At 44.4% G+C, this 18099-nt stretch overlaps 1 protein-coding gene across 1 annotated transcript in view; it reads right to left on the bottom strand.

The window, feature by feature from the left end:
• The window catches only part of WDR90 (WD repeat domain 90), a 95164-nt gene extending 77482 nt beyond the window's left edge, over positions 1-17682 (bottom strand). The window contains exons 1-13 of the mRNA XM_043523551.1: positions 17542-17682; positions 16118-16247; positions 12479-12665; positions 11973-12071; positions 11677-11756; positions 10372-10548; positions 9713-9895; positions 9231-9325; positions 5797-5896; positions 4539-4673; positions 3062-3223; positions 725-805; positions 126-217 (exon numbers count right to left, since the gene is read on the bottom strand). Of these exons, the coding sequence (XP_043379486.1) occupies positions 126-217; positions 725-805; positions 3062-3223; positions 4539-4673; positions 5797-5896; positions 9231-9325; positions 9713-9895; positions 10372-10548; positions 11677-11756; positions 11973-12071; positions 12479-12665; positions 16118-16243 (1517 nt within the window). The 5' untranslated portion in view covers positions 16244-16247; positions 17542-17682. The remainder of the gene's footprint in view (positions 1-125; positions 218-724; positions 806-3061; positions 3224-4538; positions 4674-5796; positions 5897-9230; positions 9326-9712; positions 9896-10371; positions 10549-11676; positions 11757-11972; positions 12072-12478; positions 12666-16117; positions 16248-17541) is intronic.
• Positions 17683-18099: the final 417 nt, after the last annotated feature.

The raw sequence follows: 18099 nt of genomic DNA, 5'->3' as shown, positions 1-18099 counted from the left end.
ATTATTATTTACACAGCACCACAAGTGTGCGTGACATTTAACAGATACATTACAAAACAGTCCCTAGCCTGAGGAGCTTACAGTCAAACCACTGACTCCAATGTTACAGTCACGCCTTTACGCACCGGCTGGCGAGCTCCTCCGGCAATCGTTTTGGTACCAAGGCCTTGGCCAGCTCTATTTCCATCACCAGGAATGTCCCTGCATCTACATATTGCTGTGAAGACATACATTGCTCTCTCAGTTTCACATTTTTCAGTGTCACTGCTGCCATGACTAAACCCTTAGCTCAATGTCATATGTTTACCAAGGACCCTGCTGGAATCATAGAGTAACAGCTCGTTTTCTTATCTGCCCTCAAGATTTTATATCACAGCAAAATCCAGTTAGAGAAATGCACAGGTCTGGAGAAAATCTCCTCTGAGATTTAGTGTGTGCAACCAGTTTATTTATTTATTTATTGAGAAGGAAGCCAAAATATGAAAGCTATTGAAGAACCCTCCTAAATTCAGTCCCCGATATTTTTGACCCACTTGAACGATAATGTGTGCACAGATGTCACTGGAGAGATCTCACTGTGGTAGCTGCAAAAGAGATGAAAGTCCCCAGTCCTCAGCTCTCCTAGCAGAAGTCAATTATGTAGATGATGTTGGAATCTGGGCTATGGGAACTTACACAATGACAGTCTACAGATTCTTTCCATCTGTTTAAAGCACACACTTACCTGTCCTTCCAGGTTCTGACACACTGTTGCTTCAGTTTCTATAGCACTCTCTGACGTCTGAGATTTTAGCGTAGTGGACATCTAGCAAGAGAAAGAAGGCCTACATTGTTCAGTATTCAAAGATCCTCACACTTCCCAAAATTAATCCAGTCCCTGTGACACCAAGAGAGCAGTAAAACAGAGGTTTATTACCTGCTTACCATGCTACAGTTTTGAAAGCCATAAATATTAAACAGCCATGCCATTCTCAATGTTAGATTTGGTTCATGCATCATGTATTAGGAAATTCAAAGTGATGACGATTTTTCATTCAGGAAGAAGGAATACTAGCTGGACCCCTGCCTCCCTTCTGTCCTATAATACGCAACGTTTCCAAGTTTCTGAGCTCCGCAAACCTGCTTTCTCTTATACAAACTGTGACGCAGTATCTAATATGTGGGACACTTTGTGATATCATAGAATCATAGAATATCAGGGTTAGAAGGGACCTCAGGAGGTCATCTAGTCCAACCCCCTGCTCAAAGCAGGACCAATCCCCAACTAAATCAAATTTTTTTGTTTGGGTTTTTTTTATTTGTTAGTCAAACGTGTTTATAGATGGACAAGCAAGAGACCCCAAATGGACATTTTTGACAACAAACACTGTATTTGTGGCCTGAGATGAAAGAGAAATTTGCTTTAACTTCATTGCCCAGCGGTGGAGACAACAGCCTGCAAGACAAATGTCCCTGCGATATGCTAGGCTCAATGTATGAAAAAAAAATTCATATTCTTTACATATTTTGAGATTTTAGTTCTCTGGAGACTAGCACAAGAGCCTACAGAGACCTAGAGGATGGCTTATATCAGGGTGTCCCCCTCCCACCTTGACCCCTGTACTCAGTGGTCTGCTGTGCCAGACAGCCTAGATTCAGCAGCACCCAGCACAGCAGACCAGACAGTTTGCAGCATTTTTTTAATGGGAAAAACCATTAAACTGACTTTACACAATGTGCTACCAAATGCACAAAAATGATTAGCCTGTAACAGTCATCATAGGGTTTACTTTTAGCACAGAATATAAAAACAATGAAGAAAGATGTGATTTAAAAGTGGTAATATTTTCCTGCAGATTTATCTGCTGCATACACTGGAAATGACAAAGCGTCTTGAATCTAATAATTCTCAAATGTGTAGTGCTCAAGATTAATGTATTACTGATTATTACTGATAGCATATTATAAAATATTACTGATACCATATTATAAAATTGCAAGGAATCTGACCAGATATGCAATGTAAGGTATCTGTGAAAATACTATAATTTGCCAAGTAGATAATCTTGTTTATATGTTTGCATCACCTTTGTATGGCGAGTTATAGATATGTAAGGTATATCTGTTATTTCCAAACTTGTGCTGTGTTTCTGGGTAACACTCCCAGACAGATTGGCATCAGCACTGCCCAGCTTGTTCAATGGCCCATCAAGGGTCATCAGCTATACAACTGACCCATTGAGAGAAGGCAATGGATACACCTTATGAGATAGCAAGGCATGTAGGGGCACGCCGGTAGACAGAAAACTCTGAGGCTTTTCCATGCCATGTGCTGTGAAGCTTGTGTTTGGGATACAAGAAGTACAAGCCACATGGCAAAAGAATATAAAAGGCAGCTGCATCTTCTCCATTTTGTCTTCATTCCTGCTTCTTACCCTCGAGTAACTTTTCTACAAATGAAGCTCTGAACAAAGGACTGAATGACCCATCCAGCTGTGGATGTGTTCCAGAGGGACTTTCAAGCCAGCAATCTCATCAATATTGCTAAGAACCTGATATATGGACTTTGAAGTCTCTATATGTATCTGAGTGCTTTACCAGTTAACAACTCTCTTCTTGTTCTTTCTTTTTTCTTTATGATAAACCTTTAGTTTTAGACACTAAAGGATTGGCTGGCAGCGTGGTATTTCGGGTAAGACCCAAACCTATACTGACCTGGTAAAGTGGCTGACCCTTTGGGGTCAGAAGAACATTTTATATAGTGAGTGGAGTTTTTTAAATAACTTCTCACTATACTGGACCTAGGTGCTGATTGGGAGCCAGAGAACTGGGATGCAGTAAAGGGGGCTGTGTGATTTCTTTTTTAGCTTCTTGATAACCAGTGTCGGGGGATCAGAAGCACAGTTTGTGACTGGTTGATGAGCTTAACTTCAGTGTTAACCACCAGTTTTGGGTGTATTTGCTCTCCCTTTTGCAGCCTGCCCTGACCTTGGCATTTTCAGTGAGGTCTGCCCCAGGCCACATAAGCATGGCAAGGCCCAAGAGCTTTATAACCATGGGTGAATTTCTCTCTAACCCTTACCTTTCTTAGAACATCCTTCTCTTTGGTCATTTTATCCTCTTTCTGGTTCCTACTGGGAATAGCTTTTGAATGAGGGGAGCTGGCTGCTGCGGTCACTGGCCCTAATTTGTTCAGATTGGCTTGATGCCCAAGATCACGTAAAATGCTGAATAGACACTTAGTCTGAAAAAGAAGGAAATTATAAAATTGAGGCAAAAAAAGAAATGCAGATTGAGGGACTGGACATCACCATCTTTCTTGCCTCAACCCTTCACATGCTAGAGCACAGCAATGAATCATTAAATTATCACTAAACATTTTTCAGAGGTTGCCTTTTTAAATAACACTTTATCTCTGCATAGGAGGGTTACATCACGTGCAATTTAGCACCTATTTAAAAACTATGGTTAGTGCAATAACTTAGGTTGGTTTGAATTAGCTACATCATCTGGACAACAGCTCTCATCAAGCATAAGGTCCAGCCCATGGCATTAAGGAGACCAGGAAATGAGAATGTAAGAGAGACAGAGAGAGCATGTGTTGTTTTATTTGCAAGTTACAATGTATTTTTATAATTGTGACCGGGGGGGGGGGGGGGGGGGGAGTACCATATGGGAAAGAAGACATCACCAAAGCACTGCTGGGATATTGTGGAGAGCAGAGACTAAAGGAAAGCTGTCTGCCTGGACCTGCTTTTCAATAATACATCTCCTAGAAGGACGAAGTTTGTGTGACTCACACAGGAAAGGGCTGGTGTTTTCATCCAGGTCCAGCTACTAGACTGCACCTGGGATATTTGTGATCCTCAGTCAACAGTTAAGGTGAATGAGGGGACCAGTAAAACCAAACTACTTTCCTGTGTGTGCGTCTCTCCTGCTTTGGGACAAAGATGGAAACAAGTTCAACATTCTATTATTACTGTGGGAAACATGAATGTTAATATTGCCTAAATAACATGGTTGGGGTGAAGGGGAGAAGAGAAACTAAAACAGAAAAAACTGTATGAATTACAACCTCAATGTGGTCCTTTTATTTAAATTAAAATCTTTTGAGCATCCTCAGTGGTAACTACACTGATACAGTAACCACTATATTTTCCTAGGGAGGACCTGCCTCACTAGGAAGTGGTGGGAAAACACCTACCATAAGGGGGAAGGAGGATTTTTACAACACTGATTAGCTGCTGCCAGAGAAAGGAGTGCAGAAAAGTCATGTCCTAAGGGTCCCTTCAATCCCCAAACCCCATTGCTCAGGGTGCCTGCCTCATACTATGGCTTAGGAAATAAATCTGCTCTTTTAGGAAACTGCTCCAATAAGCTTGTCTTATTACTTCTCCCTGGAGCACTTGGAAATCCAGTGAAGTCTCAGAGCCAGTTTTATTGTAAAGACAAACCTAAAGTACCATTCTGATAGCCCTGACTGCTCCCAAACATGTGACACATGAACATAGATGGACAAGGAGATTGTACTGCAGTGTACAGTACAAGCCCATTCTCACCTTCCCAAACACCTCACTGTCTTGATATGCAAATACACGGAAAGCCCCTCGTATGCGCTTCACACCAGGGTACAGCAAAGGCACCATGTTGACGTATGCCACGCCATGGAAGAAAATCTGTCCATCATCTTCTCCCTGGAAAGGCAAACAAGACCAGGCATGAGTTAGCTAAATGACTTATCAGGACTGTTCTTTGCAAGGTTTTTAGGCCATCACTGCAGGCTTCTGCGTACTGCACCAATTCCTAATAAAATAAAGTTATATCAATGGTGTCCTGTCAATGAAGTTTCCCCAGCTGGCATAAAGCTGTGTCAGCTTGAAAGAATATGCTGTAGTCCTTCCATACCCAATATTATTCCAATCTCTGCAGGTCAAGGACACATTTTCTTAGTGAAGCCAAGTGCTCTGTTCCTGCTGGGCTGTACCGTGGCACCCAAAAATATAAGCCTCTAAAGGCACTCACCACCTGACTAGGAAACAGAATGTCCTGCTAGAGTTATGAGGAGCTTAGTGTCCTGTATGGGACAAGGAGAACATAGTCATTGCTGCAAAATCATATGGCCAGTTTAGGATCCTGAACATCTGAGAGGTGCTCAAGGAACATCTTGGCCAAAGGAAAGATCAGCTAATCACTTTCCCAAGCAGTTACTTTCTCAAGTAATCCCTCTTCAGTTGCCATGGTACTAAAAAAAGAAAAGGAGGACGTCTGAGTTCTTGTCAACTGCTGGAAATGGCCCATCTTGATTATCACTACAAAAGGTTTCTTCCCCCTCCCCACCCCCCGCTCTCCTGCTGGTAAAATAGCTCACCTTACCTGATCACTCTTGTTACAGTGTGTATAGTAACACCCATTGGTTCATGTTCTCTGTGTATATCAATCTCCCCACTGTATTTTCCACTGCATGCATCTGATGAAGTGAGCTGTAGCGCATGAAAGCTTATGCTCAAATAAATTTGTTAGTCTCTAAGGTGCCACAAGTACTCCTTTTCTTTTTGTGGATACAGACTAACACGGCTGCTACTCTGAAACCGGTCATGGTACTAAAGAGCACTAACAAGATAGTTCTGTGTTGTAACTTGAAACCTTGCTATTTGTTTGACAGCTCTGTAAGGCTTATTACTCCATTACCAAAGCCTCTAGCCCTCCCTAACTCACCTCTGCCATTTGGAAACTGTTCTTAGCTTAGCAGAGCCACTGATGGAAAATAGCACCAAAATACAATCATACGCACATACACAAATCTCTAGGCATATTTACCTTGTCTAATTTGCTAGATTTCCCTTTGGTGGAAGTAACCATAGGGACCCTGGTAATCTCCACTGGCCAGTACCGGCATTCTGCAATGCGCTTCTGTAAGCTGCCACACCAAAGGAGACAATTGAGACATATAGAAAAACAGTCCAGAGATTAGCTTGTACCACTTAGGGAAAGTGAGGCTACACATTTACAGTAAGCTCTATGGAAAGAAAAACTGGTAGAATACTTTTCTTTAAAAAAAAAAATCTACCAATGCCCCCAGTGAAATGTTCTATTCTAACTTTCAGTTTTTATTAGCAGGGACAGCTGCATGAAAACAGGAATGTTATTCCTTAAGAGTTCATCAGCCCCTATGGCTCATTCTCCATCGTAAATCACAGTGCTTTGGCTGTGATATCACAGCATTCAACTGTAAAAATCACAAAGAATAGAATCACAGGATAGAATCGCAGAAATGTAGGGCTGGAAGGGACCTTGAGAGGTCGCCTAGTCCATCATCCCGAGCTGAGGCAGGACCAGGTATACCTAAGCCATCCCTGAAAGGTGTTTGTCTAACTTCTAGGGATTCCACAAACTCTCTTGGTAGCCTATTCCTGTACTTAACTATCCTTATAGTTGAAAGTTTTTGCTACTATCTAATCTAAACCTCCTTTGTTGCAGATTAAGCCCATTACTTCTTGTCCTACCTTCAAATGGATATGGAGAACAATTGCTCACTGGCCTCTTTACACCAGTCCTTAATATACTTGAAGACTGTTATCAGGCTCCCTCTCAGTCTTCTTTTCTTAAGATTAAACATGCCCAGGTTTTTTTAAACTGTTCCTCACAGGTCAGGTTTTCTAAACCTTTTATCATTTTTGTTACTGTCCTCTGGACCTTCTCCAACTTGTCCCTGTCCTTCTTAAAGTGTGGCACCCAGAACTGGCCACAGTACTCCAGGAGAGGCCTCACCAGCATTGAGTAGAATAGAACAGTTACTTCCCAGGTCATACTTATGACACTGTGGTTAATACAGCCCAGCATGACATTAAGTTTTTTTACAACTGCATCTATAGTTGGCTCACAGTCAACGTGACCCAGTATAACCCCCAGATCCTTTTCAGCAGCACTACTGCCTAGCCAGCTATTCCCCATTTTGTAGTTGTGTGTAAGTGTAGCACCATGCACTTGTCTTTATTGAATTTCATCTTGTTGATTCTGAACAATTCTCAAGACTGTTTTTAAGTCTAATCCTGTCCTCCAAAGTGCTTGCAACCCCTGCCAGCCTAGTGTCATCCACAATTTCTAGGTGCTTATAAATGGATTATTTAATAATTTTTTCCAGTATCTTTCCTGGTATCAAAGTTAGGCTGACTGGTTTATAATTCCCTGGGTCCTTTTTCTTCCTCTTTTTAAAGATAGGTACTATGTTTGTCCTTCTCCACTCCTCTGGGATCTCACACATTCTCCATGAGTTCTTGAGGATAATTGTTAATGATTCCGAGACTGCTTCACCCATAGGTGCCGACTCCATGGGTGCTGTGGGGCTGCAGCACCCATGGGGAAAAATTAGCAGGGGCTCCGCACCCACCGGCAGCCAAGCTCTCCCCGCCTCCACCCCCTCCTCGCCTCTTCCTCCCCCAAGCGTGCAGCGCCCCACCCTTCCCCCCCCAGTGCTTCCCGCCCACCACTTAACAGTTGGTTGGTGGCGCCTAGGACTTTCCGGGAGGGAGGGGGAGGAGTGGGGACGTGGCATGCTCAGGGGAGGAGGTGGTAAAGAGGTGGGGCAGGGGTGGGGACTTGGGGGAAGGGGGTGGAATTGGGGCGGGGGGAGGGTGTTGCAGGGGCGGCAGGGATGGGACTGGGGAGAGGGGGGGTGTCGAGCACTCACGGGGCAGAGGGAAAGTCGGCGCCTATGGCTCCATCTAGTTCCTCGAGTACCTTAGGGGTGCATTTTGTCAGGCCCTGATTATTTGAATAGATCTAATTTACCTAAATATTCTTTAACCTGTTCTTTCCCTATTCTGTCTTGTGTTCCTTCCCCCTTGTTGTTAATATTAACTGTGTTAAGCATCTGGTCATAATTAATGTTTTAGGGAAGACTGAAGCAAAAAAACATTAAACACCTCAGCTTTTTTGGTGCTGTCCATTAGCTCTCCTTCCCCACCAAGTAGTGGACCTACACTTTCCTTCATCTTTCTCTTGCCTCTAATGTATTATAGAACCTCTTCTTGCCTTTTATGACCTTTGCTAGGCATAACTCAATTTGTGCCTTAGCCTTTCTGATTTTGTCCCTACATGCTTCTGCTATTCTTTTACACTCATCTTTAGCAATTGGTCCAGGTTTCCACTTTTTGTAGGATTCCTTTTTGATTTTCAGGTCATTAAAGAACTCCCAATGCAGCCATGATGGCCTCTTACTATTCCTCCTATCTTTGCATCAGGATAGTTTTCTGTTGATAAGCTAGGATGATCACTTAGGGCAGGGAGAGAGCTAGTCAGGTTTAAAGAGGAAAGTTCAGTATAACAGATCACATCTTATGTCTTCTTTAATGCTATTTGTTATGCCTGGAATAGCCTTCCATTTAATGTGAGCCAAGTCCTCCCTCTCTTTCAAAACACTCCTGAAGATAACCACCTTCCCGCTCCTGAAAAGCATCCAACTATAAAGACCAAACTCCACTCTGTTTGTTCGGGACCCTGTGAACTGGACAGAACAAACCATTTTGTGACTTTAGAAAATAAGCATTTTGGGGCTGTGACTCTCATTTGTTTGGCACATTTTATTCACTGTACAATGCCATCTGCATCTATGGCACATTTGATATAGATCTATTATTAATTGTCAATCAGTCTGAAACATGTTGGAGTTTTTCTTTCTTTTCTCCCCTTTACCTTAGAAAGGAGATTAATAAGAGCGGACATGACAAAAGTTTAAAATAATGAATTATAGAGAAGGTAGAGTGAGCATGTCCATTCTTCCTGTCTTATAGCTCAAAAACAAAGGGAACATTCAATGAAATTGAAAGTAGCAAATTCAAAACAGATACAAGAAAATACTTCTACACATAATGTATAACTGGACTATGGAACTCATTGTGACAGTATGACACTGAGGTCAAAAACTTAGCAAGATTCAGTGGGACTGGATATTTATATGGATAAATAGAAATATCCAGACTTTTAATTTTTTTAGCATTCACTATTATAAGTACTGGAAGGGATATAAAACCTCATGCTTCAGGATTTAAAAGAAGCTCTATGAGGGATTAGGCAGATTACCCCACATCTATGGTGGGGTCTATTGTGCCTTCCTCGAAAGCACTTGGTGCTGGTCACTGTCAGAGACAGATACTGAAATAGATGAATCATAGGGCTGACACAGTCTGGAAATTCATATGGTCTTCCCCATCCCCATCACTTTTTGCCCAGGGAATTTTCCTTTGTTTTCTTACCTGAGTACTGCTGGAGGGTCCAGGTAACAGCGCCTTTCCAAGTCCCAAACAATTCTCTTCTTTATGCTCTCTGCCTGAATCCTAAATTCCCTGTCCTAGGAGAAAGAGTCAGATGTTCAGATCACACCCTGACAGAGTACACTGTGTTCCAACGGATGGGCAGTGCCTAACCTAGCAGTGAAATGCTTATCTCTTCCAAGGGGAGAACTTATTGCAGAATTCAACTCCACTCAGAAACAATCAGCAGGTGAACAAAATGAGTTAGTAACGGTTACTACAGTTCTGGGGCCAATTAAAGTTAGATTTACTTGTGTCATCAGCAGCCTAGCTTGTGATGGTGCTTGGACAAGCATCAGGTCTCCTCCTCCAGACCTTGCTTCCCATTTCTCCTGTTTTGTATCTTTTAAAGTAGGTCTTCAGTCATTAGTTTTGCTACGCACTCTGGCTCTCTCCCGGCTGCTTCAAGGTCATTTCTTCCTCACCTCTGTTTTGTTGAGCTCTCCATCCTCCTCCTCATAGGGGCCACCAACAATAAAAGAGTCTGGAATGTTTTGAGCTCCTGGTGCCAGGATGTTGCTAATGGGCCATTTTTTTGGCCGGGGTATTGGCTCTTTTTCCCCACCAAGCTTCAGGATACCGTTCTTGAACATCAAAGGGTACTCTTTCTAGAGAGATAGAGAGGAAGGGGATTTTCATTCAGAGGTCTGAGCAAAAGCAAGTAAACACTATAGTGAAGTGTGACCAACAAGTAAAAAGCAGCATTATAGCGACACAGCTGGGAAAACATGCTCCAGCCCACACAGGTATAGAAGCTACAAAGTACAAGCATCAAACTGCATGAACTGACAGAGACAGGAAAATCCCACCCATTTCAACACACATGCACATGGGAGTTGCCATGGAGATGCATAGACCAGGCAGCAACGGGCTTGATCTAAGTCACAGAAATATACATACACAAACAGCTGAAAAATCACTGACAAATATCAATATAGTTATGTGGCCACAGAAACGGTTGGACATACTCACATAATAGGCATAGGCATTCATTACTCATGCAGATTAACATCTTAGAAACCACAACCACAGAAGCAAAGATCTATCTGGGACATGTACAAAGAGTTCATTGACAGTTCCCCACCTCTCCAACAGTTGGTACTTGCAAGCAAACCATGTAGTTTTGCTGGGGTCCTGTGGGAACAAACACTTCAGGGACAGAATAAGCAGCCTCCAGTGTAACCCTGAGGAGGTTGCCACCTGAAAGTTTCGATACAGAAAGCAGGGGCTCTTGGATGGACACTGACACTTCAAGGCTACACTGCAAAACAAGAGCAAACTGAAGTGACATTCCACTGGAAACAGCGAAGTTATTAAACAGTTACATGCATCTGTCTTTGCAGAGGAAATGAGTAGAGGTCTGCTTAAGCTAGAAATCTATAATATTATTTTATTCATTGATTCAAATGAAGAAAAAATGGGCATTACTGTGTGCTAAATGAATCTTATGGCAATTAAATGATTTGTGTCCAAATTGTAATGTTTCTCTATTTAGAATGTAAGCTTCTCAGGACAGGGACCATGTCTCTCACAGTCACTGCTTAACAAACAAATGAAAAGTTAAATAAAACTTAGCTGTGTTGAAAGATCATTAAGGATGCAAAATGAAGCACTCAATATTCAGGAGATGCCAAAGTTAACACAAGCAACCTCAACTGAGCCCTTTATCTATATACATTATTACACAGTATTTAATCACAAGATCACATATAGGATGGATGGCATTCAGTGAATGAAGTAAATTTTGAATATTTGTTATCTTCACTGTTCAGTGTGAGTGGACACTTGCCTCATTTATTACATACCAATTGACCTGTCTACTGATGGCAGAAATATGTTTTTAGATACACCAGTGTAAATTTAAAGTCCATTGATTTCAGTGAATTTACACTTGTAATTGTAAACAGAATTTGGATTAAAATTAGACACACTTCCTCATTCACTATGTATCATTGCTTCATTCACTGAACATTGTTCAACCAGTGTGCTGAATAAGGCAAGGATCCTGTAGTAAAAATAGTATACGATAAAGTAATAAAAGACCATGTAATATTTTGTTTGCACAAAGGGACAGAGTTAAGGTTATGCAGGCATTTTAAATGAGGCCATTTTCTGATTTGTCAGTGCTTCACTTTGCAACATTAATGATCTTTCAATGTAGTTTTTTGTACAGCATATATTAGGGTTTATGGACCCAATCCTGCTCCTATTGTAATCAATGGGAGAAGGACAGGGCCCCAAATTTTTATATGTTTTGCCATAATGTATACATAATTTGCAATATGGCTGAGTCATAGTTCCAGAAATATTCATAGCTTTTGGTTTAAATTGCACCATGTAGCTGCATAGTTGAATTATTGAGTGAATGGCCCTGGGAAATTCCAAATACCTTGGCATCTGGGTGAAAGCTCTCTAGTGGAGAGCCAGGAACTGGATGCAGTGGAACTGTTGCTCTAAATGAACACTGTCCTGTGAAGAAACAAAGACAGAATCAGCATAAAGTCTGAAGCCTTCCTGTAGTGAAATCACTCCCTGAATGGAAAAACTGTGCTATCTGCCCCCCATATAATCCAACTTTCTAAAGACAGCACTAAGTATTATTTGTCAACAGAAGTGAAGCTACAATGAAGAAGCTTTGTGAGAGCAAGAGGTGGATGTGGACACAGTACGAATTCTACATTGCACCTTCCAGCAGAGGTAGAAGGTCCACAACAGCCTGACCAAGAGCCACAGTCTTTTCCTCCTTCTGCTTCTTCTCCTTTGGTAAAACTTCAATCACAGTCACTGTGGGGGGAAAAAAACATAGAATCTGGAGATGTTTCTCAATCACCCTTAAAACAGCAGCTGGAAACAGTGAGATCATTCAGGGTGCTTAAAAAGTGTATTAGCTCTTAACCAGAACTCCTACTTGATTCCCCAGTGACTGACGGGGATAGAGTAGCTGAGCGTTTCCCACAGCCAGTGCTCAGACTTCATTCTCAAGCAAGTCCTGCTGGACGAGGATGAGAATAGAGTACTGTCGCTGAGAGTTCCCCACAGCAATGCTTCTACTCCATTCTCTAATGAGTGACTCCTGCTAGGAGCAGATGGGATGGAATAGTGAGAACTCCCCACGGCCAGAGCTCCTTTCAATTCTCTAGTGATTCATTCTGGGAAAATATGAATGGATAGTTAGAGTGACAGTTACTTACAGAATAAGGGTTTGTGTGCGATGTCATCTAGAGAGTTTGGCCCATCAGAGTTATATTCAAAGCTAGTGGTGAAGTTATATTTCACTGTCCCATCTGAAGAAACATCAATTTTCAGGGAGTCACCCAGGATAACACCGTTATACTCTGCACGCACATAGGTCACTGGAGTGTCTCCTTTGACACCTTTCTGTCAAACACAAACCAACAATAGGTTAATTATTTTATTCTAAAGCAAAAGGCAGATTTCAAACTGCTCACAACCAGAGCTGTCCACAGAAGGTGGTTGAGCTAAGGAATGCTTGTTTGGGAAAGAAAGGGTTTTTTTCAGTTACTCCACATACAAGAATGGGTTTATGATGAAAAGTTCTAGTCTCACTGAGATTTCACCCTCTTTTCTCCATTCTATCCCTCTGCAGCGCCCCAGAGGTTACTAGCACCCAGCTGTGGAAGGGGCATTTAGAAGTAATAGTCTTCATCAACATGGAGGAAGAGAGATAAGCATAACTACACTGACTTTCATCCAAAGGGGCAACATAATAATAATAATTTCAAGAAAGGTTCTGATTTTTGTAAACAACTGAGGAGGTAGCTCACAAATGGCATGACTGTGTTAATATGAAATTCTAGAATACTATATAGCTAAAGAACTCCTTGAAATCTAGTGAGAATTTTAGCAAGCTTTTTGGAAATATTTGGATTCTATGGATTCATTAACTCTACCTTAGTAGCTTTCAAGAAGGGTACAGTTTTTAGCATGTGTTTACCAGTGTTCTTAAACACAGGAATATAGGAAATTCTAAAATATATCAGACCAATAGTCCACCTACCTTGCTAACCTTTCTCTGACAGTGGCCATGAGCAGATGCCTCCAAAGACAGTGCAAGAAATGATGAGGTGGGCAATTATGACATAACCTCAACACAGGGGGAAAAAATTTCCTAACCCTCTCAAGATAGAGGTTGGCTTATGCCCTAAAACACAAAAGTTGATATCCTCACCAAACTTTTCTTTAATGCTTATCCATATAACCCAAATCTTTATTTGAATTCTGCTAAGCAATTTTGCCTAATGATACCTCGTGGTAATGAGTTCCATGATTTTATTGTGTAATCAATATATCATTTTATCAGTTTTAAATTTGCTGTTTTTCAGTTTCATTAAATGTCTCCCTATTAATCCATTAAGAGAAAGCCTAAATAGAAATGACCTTTTCTATACCATTCATTATTCTGTATTCCTTTCTCATGTCCTCTCTTATTCATCTCCTCTCTAATTACACATTCCCAAATTTCTTCTATGTACCTTCATCTGGAAGTTTTTACATATCTCTTAACGTTTTGGGTTTTTTTGCCCATCTCTTAGCCCTTTCTATACTTGCTATTTTCTTTCTGAGAGGGGGTGACCAGAACTGAAGTATTCCAGTTCAGGTTGTACCACTGATTTATAAAATAACATTATAATATTTTCAGTATTATTTCCCATCTCATTCCTTTTTATACTTCCCTACTGCACAAAGACTTAGCAAGGATAAATCAATGAATGCATGAGAGGTATTTTGATACTATGGTATAAATGCCTAGACAGATAGCTAGATGCATTCCAACATTTTATTTGCTTTTCTGACTGCTGCTACATAATGAGCAGAGATTTTCATTATGCTGTCCACTGTGGCACCCAGGTCTTTTTCTTGAGTTGTTACAATTACTCTAGACCACTGTTTCTCAACTGTGGCCACCGTGGCCTCATGTGGCCACCAGGGGGTTTCCCTGTGGCAATGGCAGTTTCGGGGGGGAGGGGGAGAGCATCAGCCCCATCCCCTTCCTCCCTGTTGCTCCTGCATGCACCGCCTCTCTAGAGACACAGGTGGGACACACAAGGCTTAAGGAGCTAGGAGAGGAGGCAAGGGGTGGGGGTGAGAAGTGGCTGCAAGTGGGGGAATGAGGAGGCAAGAGGCAGGCGGCGGGGGGGGGGAGGAGGCGAGCTGCGGGCCTGCGGGGGAGTAAAGAGGCGAGTGGCGAGCCAGCAGCAGGGTGAGGAGGCAGGTGTGTGTGTGTGGAGGGGGGGAAATCTGGCTGCGAGCGGTGGAGGGAGGAGGTGAGCAGTGAGCCATGAGTGAGTGGGGTGTTCTCACGGCAGGCAGAGGGGTGTCTGTGGCAGGGGAGTAAGGAGGTGAGTGGCGGGTGTGGGGGTGAGAGGAGGTGAGTGGCGGGTGGTGGACTGAGGAGGGACACAGAAGGCAAGCGGCAGGCGGGGGGTGAGGAGGAAAGCGGCGGGTGCATGGGCAGCGGGCGGAGCCCCCCCTTTGTGGAGGCTAGCTGCCGACTGCACCCCTTCCACCGCGTCCCCACCCCACGGCAGCCAGAACCCCAAGACTCCCTGCGCCCCCTGCAGCTGGAGCCACAAGCCCCCACCTGGAGAAGCCCTGAGTGTCTTCCCCCCCACACCTGCCCAGAGGAGCCCTGGGCTGACCGAAGCCCAGAGCACCCCTCATCCAGAGGCGCTCCAGGCTGGCCAAAGCCCCGAGTCCCCCCACCTGCCCAGAAAAGCCCCGGCCAGCCGCAGCCATGCCTTCCCTCCCCTCCTCAGACCCAAGCCACCCAAATATGTTTTTCATTATTATTTGGACTTCTATTGTGTCAAAGCATTTTTAAATTCACTTCAGAATTGTTATACAGACAACCACTTTTACCAAAAAAGCAAAAGAAACAATAATAAAAAGACAAGAACGTGCAAAGCACCTTATTTATGTTTCTATTCTGTTAGGTCCAATAAAGAACAGAGATAACTGCATTATTTTTATTATTGAGTCTGAAAACAAAACCCCAAAACCTTACATAAATAAATTACAAAGATTTGGATGTATATATGTGCATATTACTTCATTAACTTTAGGAAAAATAAATAATGTTAGGAAAAAGTGTCAGTGCTGCCACCAGCAAGAGTTGGTGGCTGCACTCTGAGGCCACCAAAAAATACGTTGTGAGAACCCCAGAGTAAGGACAGCCAGGAATGTAATGTGACACAGAGTTCACTAATGGTCAGATTTTGATTTTAGCAAACTGGCACAAATTTCAATTGAGTTATTTGAGATTTACATTACTGTAACTGAGATCAGAATCTTCCCACATATCAGGAAACAATGGAGGGGATTTAAAAAAATTTTTTATAAGTATTTGTCTCTGTATTTTGTTGGTGACGGAAGAAGGGTGTGGAATTCAAAAAAGAAAAGAACATGTTAGCAAAACAGGAGTATAACCTATATCGTGCATTGCTTAGAAAACTCTGTTGTAAAGATACTGATAGTAATACAGGAGGAGCCATGGCAGGCCACATTTCAAATTAATGTTCACGCAATGCAATATTCCTGGATGGGCTGTCGATGGGGATTGAACCCAAGATTTTTGGACCAAAAAACAAGCTCCTTTACTCTACATATGGACTAGCCACTACAGGGGACAGAGAGGTATGCTGTGTAACTATGGGTTATGCTGAGGTCCTGGTGTCATTACAGATTGCTCAGTGTTGTGTTCTCATACCAAGTTTTTGAAGGGTTTACAGTATAAAAATTCATGCCTGCCCCATTTACTAAATCAGATATATTTAATGACAGACAAGCTGAGACATTTCAAAAGCCTTTACCAGGTCACATCCCTCGAACACTGTGATCTGTACCGGTTTGATTGGGGACAGAGATGCCTCAGTGGCAAAAGGTGGAGCCAGTATAAGGGATCCTCTTTTACTAGCCTGTCCAGAAAGAAGAGCCATGTCTCTGCAGAAATAAGGAATGAAAAAAATTAAACATACCAATACTCTTTCTTCTGGGCTCTGTTTTGCAGTAATTCAGCACAGCCTCTTGTTATGCTCTCACAGGCACTATTCCTTGTGTTGTGAGCTCTTCTACCTTCTCTAAAAGTACCCCCTCTCCCAGCTAATCAAATTCAAAATAATGTAAATGATACACAGAAGCAACACGTTCGAACAAGATTCAAGACCTGGATGTTGAAACATCACAAAAGGCACAGGGTTTTACTGATCACACAAACACTTTTTACAGTTCAGTTTCCTTCAGTGTGAAGCTCAAAGTGAAAAACATCTTATGGAAAGCATAAACCCAGTATGGTACAGGACGGGGAGCATGTCAAACGTTTGTGTGATGGATCTAGCTGTGGAGGGAGAGTGGGATGAAGGGATCCCCAAAGAAGGGCAGGTCCCAGAGAAAGAGATACCCAGAGCAGGGGCAGTTCCCAAGGAAAGGGATACCCAGAGTGCGTTGGAGGGTAAGTTCCTGTGGCAGGGGATAGCCAGTGAGGCAGGGAGGGAGGGGATACCCAGAGGCAGTTCGCAGGGCCGAGGGTGGGATGGAGAGGGGACAACCGCGGGCGGAGGAGGGGGGAAGAACGCAGCAGTTCCCAGGGATGGGGATAGCCGGGGGGGGAGTTCCCGGGGGAAGGGGAGGAGCGGAGTGGATACCTGGTGGGGGGCGCAGTTCCCAGGACAGGGGATAGACGGGTGAGGCTACCCAGAGAGGGCAGTTCCCAGAAGGAGAGGGGTGGGGGACAGCTGCGGGGGGGGGCAGTTCCCAGGGCAGGGGATACCCAGAGGCGGCAGTTCCCGGGAGGAGGGGGCGGGGGACAGCTGGGGGGGTGGGGATACCCGGTGGAGGCCAGTTCCCGGGGCAGGGGGATACCCAGAGGGGGCAGTTCCCAGGAGGAGGGGGCAGGGGACAGCTGGGGGGGGCAGTTCCCAGGGCAGGGGATAGGTGGGGTGGGGGTGGGGATACCCAGTGGAGGCCGGTTCCCGGGGCAGGGGGATACCCAGAGGGGGCAGTTCCCGGAGGAGGGGGCAGGGGACAGCTGGGGGGGGGGCAGTTTCCAGGGCAGGAGATAGGCGGGGTGGGGGTGGGGATACCCGGTGGAGGCCGGTTCCCGGGGCAGGGGGATACCCAGAGGGGGCAGTTCCCGGGGGGTCCCCGCCGGGTGCACATGACGGAGGCAGACCCCAGGGCAGGGTAAGGGGCCACCCCTGGTCCCGGGTGTACGGGGACGTGAGCGGGGGGTGCTCACCGCGTACGGCTGGGACGGGGAGGAGCGAGTCAGTGACACGATGCCTTTCAGGGGCGCGTCCTCCGTAACCGTAGCAACCGTCCCTACTCCTGCGCGTGCTTCGCCCCTTGCCCGACCCGTAGGGCACGTGACGGTGTTCGCTCGTCAACTCTCCAGCCACCACGCTTGTTGTGGGCAGCAGGGGGCGGGGAGCCTCTCTCCTGAGCTGGGGCTGAGGCCCAGGCGGCCATTTTCGTTACTGGCGCAGGCGGGCACCAGAGCCCTGGACTGACTGGCCAGTGCCTTCGTTGGCGCAGAACAGGACCTTGGTTCTAGCTGCGTGGGGCCCCGAGGGGTATAACCTCATGCAGCCTAGGGTGCCAGGGACATAACCCCTCTGACATGCCTGTGTCCTCACCTGGCAGTGCCATGGGAACATGCTGTGACCTCACACAGTGACATTGTGGGAACAGGTATGAGGTCGCATGGCTCTGCCGTGGGAATGCCCTGGGACCTTGCTTGGCACACAGCCTCGCCTATCGACACATGGGTCTGCAAGGCTCCCAGTCAATCTGGGGC

Source organism: Chelonia mydas, chromosome 10, assembly GCF_015237465.2.
Source record: "Chelonia mydas isolate rCheMyd1 chromosome 10, rCheMyd1.pri.v2, whole genome shotgun sequence".
Classification (NCBI taxonomy): Eukaryota; Metazoa; Chordata; order Testudines; family Cheloniidae; genus Chelonia; species Chelonia mydas.
Note: the sequence above shows the minus strand (reverse complement) of the source record. Positions and strands in the feature narration are given on the sequence as shown.